At 40.7% G+C, this 8058-nt stretch overlaps 1 protein-coding gene across 1 annotated transcript in view; it reads left to right on the forward strand.

Annotated features, from left to right (window-relative positions):
- The window catches only part of TUBGCP3 (tubulin gamma complex associated protein 3), a 56797-nt gene that overhangs the window by 45679 nt on the left and 3060 nt on the right, over positions 1-8058 (forward strand). The window contains exons 18-22 of the mRNA XM_017737103.1: positions 695-783; positions 919-1050; positions 1441-1581; positions 2110-2226; positions 3692-3827. Of these exons, the coding sequence (XP_017592592.1) occupies positions 695-783; positions 919-1050; positions 1441-1581; positions 2110-2226; positions 3692-3827 (615 nt within the window). The remainder of the gene's footprint in view (positions 1-694; positions 784-918; positions 1051-1440; positions 1582-2109; positions 2227-3691; positions 3828-8058) is intronic.

Raw genomic sequence — 8058 nt, forward strand, 5'->3', positions numbered from 1 at the left:
TTTGTTGTTTTACTTAATCCTTGGTCCCTTTCTTGAAAAGTCACACTAATACAAGTATCTTTATGCTGGCCCAGTTGTGAGACTGTAACTCTTCCATCCCTTTGTAGTTATATTCCTTTAGGCCTTCCTATTTGTACCCCATGTCTCCCTCTTTCTTGTGCTGTCTGTTAACTATTTAGTCTCATACATGCACAGTTCTGAATTTACTAGTTTTACCTTCGCTTATTCCCTTTGCTTTTGTTTAGCTAAGAACAGAAGAGGCTGAGAAGAGAAAGATATTTTAGAAGAAATAAGAAAGCTCTGAAATGTAGTGGCTCTGGTGTATATTTCATGGACTGGGACTTTTTGATCCTATTTCTCAGTTAGAGAATATAGTCATATTTGTGAGCATCCATACTGGTTCACTCTTGAATTTTTTTTAATCAATCTACATTTCTTTCAGTAAAAAATACCTATTGAGAGTTACACTTCTTTATGTCACAGTAATACTTTCAAGTTTATTGTTTTATAATTAAGAACTTTTGGTGGGCGGGAGAGGACACCTGGCCTCAGAAGGTCACTGCTGCTACCAATAAGATTATTAGTGGCTGTGTTATGAAGTATTCAATTTGGTGACAAAAAATTTACCAAGCTGATTTGTTGGCTGTGCTTGTCCTTGCAGTCCTTAACATGCCATCTCTGGATTTTTTTACAGAGCTTTCTGGGGTGCTGCATCAGTGTCACGTTCTGGCATCAGAAATGGTCCATTTCATTCATCAAATGCAGTATTACATTACATTTGAGGTATACTCTACCCATGCAATTAGTTACTTGGAAAATGAAGCACTTTTAATATTCTGTATGTGTTGTGTGTCTTAAATTTCAAAGAGCTTGTCATCTAGCAAATCAAAACGGCCCAATCCTGTATCATTGCTCCAGGTGCTTGAATGTTCATGGGATGAACTCTGGAACAAGGTCCAACAAGCACAGGACTTGGATCACATCATTGCAGCTCATGAAGTTTTTCTGGACACAATCATAGCTCGGTGCTTGCTGGATAGTGATTCCAGGGTAAGTCTTCTCCTTTGCATGAAATTGTAACTTTATGATCTTGGCATATATGTTAGGAACCACCTTCTTTAACATGGTAGGAGCAAAGGGAAAAATCATTTTTATTCCTCTGATACATGATTTTATAATGATAGATTCTGTACCTACTGTCCAGACATAGTGACACATGTTGATAAAAAACTTGCTGCAGTGTGGGCCGGTTGTTTTTCGTCCTAAGAAGCTGTGTGATCATGCAACAGCTGCCTTAGGGCTTTGCAAAACAGCCTCTCTGGCTGTGTAAAAAAGATTGGTTTTTTATTTACTCCTATTGTGGAGAAAGGTGGTAACCTAAAACTCTTGTGCTGTGCAGCTGTTTAATTAAAATCAATTATTTTGTTGACTGTCTCACAGGTACTTCTTAACCAGCTTCGAGCAGTTTTTGACCAGATCATTGAGCTCCAGAATGCCCAAGATGCAATGTACAGAGCTGCTCTGGAGGAGCTGCAGCTGAGGTTGCAATTTGAAGAGAGAAAAAAGCAGCGTGAGCTTGAGGTGCAATAAGAATATTACTAGAATGTGAAAATGAATTGAGGCCTTTTATATGTGGAGGATTGTAGATACCATGTAGAGGTACAGCAAAAATGAAAAATGTAGTTGGGACAGATGTAAAAGTCAGCAGCAGTTGCTAGTGACTTCAAGCAACTGCTTTGATTTCTGTCTTGCCCAAAATCTAAGCTGATTTCTCTAGTGGCCTTTGGAGGATGAGAAATTTAGGGCTCTTTTAGATGAAGTAAATGGAACCCTTTTGCAAAAACTGCCATAGCTCCATGTCTGCCTCCCTGCTGCATGACTGTGACATGCAGTGTTGGTGTGAGACTTGCCTGCTTTGCTGACCTCTTCTTTCTTTCATGTGCTGTACAACCCCCAAGGGGGGTCTGATAGTTTCCATATTGGAGGCTCTATGTTTGTCTTTCTGTGGCAATGGTTGGTTTTTAGAAACCTGATGTAGCTGGGCAGAGGGTGGCCCAGTTAGCAACTTGAATCATATGATGTTTCACCTCTTGTTTGGTTTCTATGTAGGGCAAGTGGGGTGTAACTGCATCAGAAGAGGAAGAAGAGAACAAGAGGATGAAAGAATTTCAAGACTCAATACCTAAAATGTGTTCACAGCTGCGAATACTCACTCACTTTTACCAGGTGCCTCTCAAATTATATTTTTCTAAAATACGCTGAGCTTTGTGTAGAAATGAATTTCAAATATTGAGTAGGTGTAACTTCTATATTCTCGTGTGTGTGGTTTGTGGATCTAGATCTTTGTTTTTTCCTTCTCTGCTTGTAAGCCTGTGTTCACTGTTCCTTAGTAGTCAAAGGTTTTATGATCATTTATGTTCCCTGACAAAGGACAAGAGTCATTTCATATAAGTTGTCTTCTTCCTCCAGTAGTGAAAGTAACAGCTATCTTCTGGTGTAGTCTGAGGGGGGGAAAAAGATAGAATTCCTTCTGCATTCCATGTTTTCCTCACTGTCTTTGCAAGTTATTTTTAGTAAATACTGCAGAAAGTTTCTTATTAAGGGCCTAACACTTAATTTTAAGCTCACTGAGGTGGGCAGTGGATAAGATGTTTGGGAGAACATGTGCAGGCTATCTTCTATAAGTAGTTTATTCTGGCTTTGTCTTAATTTGTTGTATCTGATGCGAAAGCTACCATTCCCCAGAAAAATGAGCCTAAGTCTTTAAGTGTAGGTTGTAAATAAATTGTGGTTTATGTGCTCTACAAGATTGCTACAAGTTGGCAATGTAGGTGTTGCCTGCTTGGACTGTATTCATGCTGAGCCCTACTATGGATTTTCCATACAGGATTTCCCCTGGCCAGCCTTGGTCATCTTTGGAGATAATGGAGTGCTCTAGTTGTGGGTGTGTTCATGTTAATATTTAGTGGAGATTAGGAATGAGCTCTTCAAGTGAGTCTTCTCATCCTCCCTAAGTCCTCTGCTTTCCTGTGTCCTGCAGGACTCTTGCAGGGCTGAATGGGAAGATGGGATGCAGAGGTGTGCCTCCCACATGCCAAGTGCAAATCCCCCATCAAATCACTCCAAATGCACAGTCTAGTTGGGTCTGCAGCACTGACTGCCCTACTGGGCACATGCTTTGCTGTTCTGGGGTGTAAGTCCTGCTGTACTACCCATATCAAATGGGTATGTTTGAAGCAAGCAGTACTCTAAGGCTGGCCTGGATGGCATTGGACCCGCAACATGGACTCAAGGTGAGGTCTCCTGTTGGCACAGATTGGATCCTGAATGTTGTCCCGAGGCAGTGGCACGCAGAGGCAGCTGCTCTGCAGCCTGGGAGTCTTCTGACATTTGGAGTGTGCCAGCAGGGCACAGGGATTGGGGAGCAAGCTTTAAAAGACTGAGCTGTTTGCACTGGAGACTCTGGCATGCACAGCAGATACTTGAAAAATAAAAATGAAGGTCTGGGTTTTTGCAGAAAGTATGAATCCAGCATATCTGATTTGTTAACTGTTGGATATGGACCCTTGTGCTTGCCTTTCCCCAGATTCTCTCTGCCTCTTTACCAGGTCTGTGCACCACCTGATGTTCCTGTGCAAAATGCACCAGGGCTGTTTTCTTAGCTGTCTCTGGGTTTTTCTTTCCCCCTCAGGGAATCGTCCAGCAGTTCTTGGTCCTGCTGACAACCAGTTCTGATGAGAGCCTTCGGTTCCTGAGCTTTAGACTGGACTTCAACGAGCACTACAAGGCCAGGGAGCCACGGCTGCGTGTGTCGCTGGGCACACGAGGCAGGCGCAGCATGGACAGCAGCACTTTGGGGCTTCCTTAACTCAGATCTTCACTTTCTGGGAAAGTTTGCAGCTGTCTGGCAGTGAAAATGCTGTCGTAGATCAACACAAACAGGTGGATTTGTGTCCCTGGCCTTCTCCACACTCTGAGGTGGCTCTGGTCAGCAATCAACTTGTTAAATCATCCTTTTAAACAAACGCCAATTTTATTTGAAGCTTTCTGAGCTTTTTCCACTGTAACTTATATCTGTGTCAAAGGAATCACATGTTCTTTTGTTTATAGAAAGCACCATTTCCTTTTTTAACAAGAAAATAAGAAGGTTATTTTTTCTATATGTACTTGTTCTATTTGAAGAGAGCTTTTGTTAAAGCCAACAGATCAGGACCCAGACCTATTGTCCTTGTTAAGAAGCTATACAGCATTTCGTTATGCTGATTTTCAGTGTTGTGATGTGTTTGACTGTGTGAGAAACTTTGTATCAGGAGACATAAACTTATATTTAATTTTTTTGTTGTTTTCAAAGTTAAAAACCTGAAATAAAAATTTAGTGGGGAAATTCTATGGTTACTGTACAGGAGCAAACTATAGAAGCAGAGTCAGGAGTGTACCTGTTGCACATAAGATCTAAAAATGAGGTTAGAGCCTCGGTACTGAAGGGAAGTGTTGGTTAAGCTTGAATACTTAGTGTTCAAAATCAGATATATAGAAACAAACTGACTTGGCTAATGTTGACTTCATTCTCTTCTCTTTCCTATTTTTTTCATTGTAAATATTTATATATTGCTGTTCAGATGTTGGGGAGAGGAGGGGGATTCTTCTTTTGCAAAGTTGTCATTATATCAGGTCATTTATTATGTTCCACAAGTGCGAGCTTAGAAAAATAAAAACACAAATATCTTTCAAACAAGTGTGTTGCTTTTTGTAATTGAAAGTTTATGATTTTTTCACAGGTTAGGAAAGGAGAATCTTCCAGTCAGAAGCATATTGATTTACAGATCGCTTCCCATTGCAGGATTGTGGTACTAGTCTAACTGAGAGTTGTGTGCAGTTCATTAATTAACAATTACCCTCAGATCAACCAGGTCCGAGGCCTTTTTTGCCTTTTGCCCTTGCTCTGCTTGAACCCTTGGGAGACAGAGGCACCTGGCAGGCCATTCAGGTAAGGCTCCTGTGAGTGATCATGGCAGTGAGCTCTGATGGGGACCGTGTGCTGACTTGCAGCCCTGGACTAGCTGGTTTGCTCTCTGGACACCAGGATTCCTGTTGTGCAGGCCTTGGAATCCTTGCTTTTGTTAAAACATGTAAGGCTTTTAACCCTGTGCCCTGCTGGTGCAGGTACTGTCACGGGGTGTCGTGTGCAGGCAGCATTTCAGCCATGAGCAAGGATGGACTCTGAAGCCGGTGCTACTTGGTGAGCCAAGGGAAAGTTGAAGGGTGCTCAGCTTGGCATCATAAGGTCATGGATCATTTGACAGCCAGAAATAACTCCATGTTTGCCGGTGTGGTGGGAACATATTGTTGGCAAGTCTGGAACAACAGCAAAGATTATTTGTGTTTTGACCAAAACTCAGAAGAAAGTTAGCTGCATGGGCACTCTTTCGGCTGTTGGGTTGAGAGATGGGTGTTGCATGATCACATCATTAGACAAGTCAGAGGCCAGAGAGGCAGCACCAATGTTGGAATTAGAGGACAAGTTCCAGAGGAAAGTTAAATTCTCTTTGCTCCTCAAATGAATCCAGCAGTACCCAGGAAACCCACAGTAGTGGCCATGCTGTGGATGATCATTTTGAGGTGATTCTACAGCAAGATGTTGATCTGGGAAAAGTCTTCACTGCTGCAGGAGTTGCTCTGACTGCCAGGCTGAGGGGACCAGTGGGGACCCCATTGTCCTCATGCTCTTTTGCGGGGAGACACCAGTCTCTTATCCTCTAACCTGGTAGCTGTTATGTTTATTTCAATCTATGTGGGTTTTCTTGTGACAACCTCACCTCTGTTGGACTAATGGATCCAGCAATTCCGAAAAAAAGTGGGAGAGAAATGATCTTATATTTCATTTGTGCCCAAAGACCAATATTGAATTCTACATAAACAGATATAGTGACAGGCTCCTGCTGCTGTGACTGCACAAGTGGCTTTCCTTGTAGTGGGTGGCAGCAACACCATTAAGGTATATTTCTGAGGAGAAACATGAGATTTTCACCTCTATTTTTCAATACTGAAGTTATATACTACAGTCACTGTTAAAGAATAATTCTTAGCAACACATTAACTATACAAGGCTGTTCTTTACTTTTAATGCACACTTCTGGCTGGTAATTTCAGTGTTTTTCTCTTAGAGTTACAGTGTCTGAAAATACAAATAGTGCTGTGGGTCTGTGTCTCCAGCCATGTTTCCAGGCTGGAAAAAACCCAGCTCCTTGTCACTGTATCCTGTCCCAGGGCCTTTGCTAACTCAGCCTGCACGCTCGGCCCCTTCCTTTTCAGGTTTTCCAAGGCCTGAAGAAATTTTGGAGAAACTGTAGTAAAAGTAGAAATGCAGAAACTGGGAATAAAACTGTCACCCAACTTAGGATGCCATACAATATGGGACACTCTTCTGGGTGAAGGGCTGTCAATGGGGTGCTACCACTATCACAAATACTTTAAAAGGAAAAGAGCTGGAAAATATTTATTCTTTTAAACTACAAGGGATATTGTTCTGGTAACTGAAGGAAAATAATATCTTAACCAGTATGAACTCTCAAGAAGAAAAAGTTAAAAAACAACCCCTGAAAGTTTGATCTCCCTCTGTTACAATAGCTCGACTGCACCAAGGTACAGTATGAGGCAGCTTAGTATTTTAGAAGCATCCCCTAGGACATGCAGAAGCTCATGATATAATGTATTTTCCAGTGAATTAGTTATAAGCTTAGGGTAGGAGATCAAGGACAGAATATAATCATAATCCAGTTTTATTTAAGTGATTCTTTTTGCTCAAGGCCCTGTGTGTTTTCTCCTCTTATATCAGATGCAGTGAATAAATGCCAAGGTCTCTCAGCCTTACACGGGAGCAAACTATTTTTTTTAAAAAGTCCGAAGCTACAATATTTATTTTGTTAAAATTAGTCGTGGAAGGATTTTATCTTCCTCCTGTCACATATGTAAGATGTTAATGTTTTGGACAAGAATTTTTTCGACCTTTTAAAATAGCATTTCTATCAAGAATGGCCAGTTATCTTTGGTCAATGTGAAGCTATAACTTCCAGTATGCTAATCTAACCACTCTGTTCAGTATTGAGGACACTCTTTAAGTACATATGTAACTTTTTAAACACACTAAGAGTTGAAAGATAATAAGTGATTTAAAAAAAGGGAGGCATTTGGACAGAAAATTGAAGCTTTGTTTAAAACTTCTAGACTTAAATATTGGAGTTGTCTGTGATCTTGCATGAATGTTTCCTAAAGCTGGCCTTAGAAACAAGCTGTGGGTGTGCACATTTGTACTCATTTCAACTTTCACCTGAATGAGCAGCCTCAGAGATGACAGAATATATTTCACACTCACATAAGGGTGCTCAGGGACTTCTGCAAAGTGCCTCATTAATTTTGAAAATCATCTTTTGACTACTTGAAACCTAAAATGCCACTCTAGCCTCTAATAAGATTCTGCTAACTGGAGAGAGGAAAAAGTTGGGAGAGCTGCATGAGATGTGCAAATACTGGCAAGTAGAGCAGGGACAGATACAAGAACCTGCTGTTTCAGAAGTCCGAGGAATTAATTCTGTCTGGTTTCTACAAGGGCATTGTAACCATTGCCTGCTCTACCCTATTTAACAAAACAAAATTATTTACAATACCAACGGTAACAATAAACAATTACAAGTAAAATATATAAAAGTTTCTACTGCCATTGATTTAACAAGTCATATATCATTCTGAGGGCTTGCTGAACCACAATTTTAAAAGAAATGAAAACATGTTATTTTTATGTTGACAAGGAATACTATGAATTTAAGGTATGAACCACTCGGACTCCCTAAAGTAACAGGCTCCCTGATGTAGTATTTTAACTATTTTTGTTAGCTTGGTCTTTAGGGCGTGAGTATGGTTCCTAAGGCTTAACTTGGTGCTTACTCTCTTTCACCGGAAGAGCAGGAAAGGTACCTCAGTCAGTATTTATTTTCTTTCTTTTTGTTCCAAAGTTAGCTTATTTGCTAATACACTTTGACTACCCAATATTGTACACTCTTT

Source organism: Corvus brachyrhynchos, unplaced genomic scaffold (genome assembly GCF_000691975.1).
Source record: "Corvus brachyrhynchos isolate BGI_N302 unplaced genomic scaffold, ASM69197v1 scaffold83, whole genome shotgun sequence".
NCBI lineage: Eukaryota > Metazoa > Chordata > Aves > Passeriformes > Corvidae > Corvus > Corvus brachyrhynchos.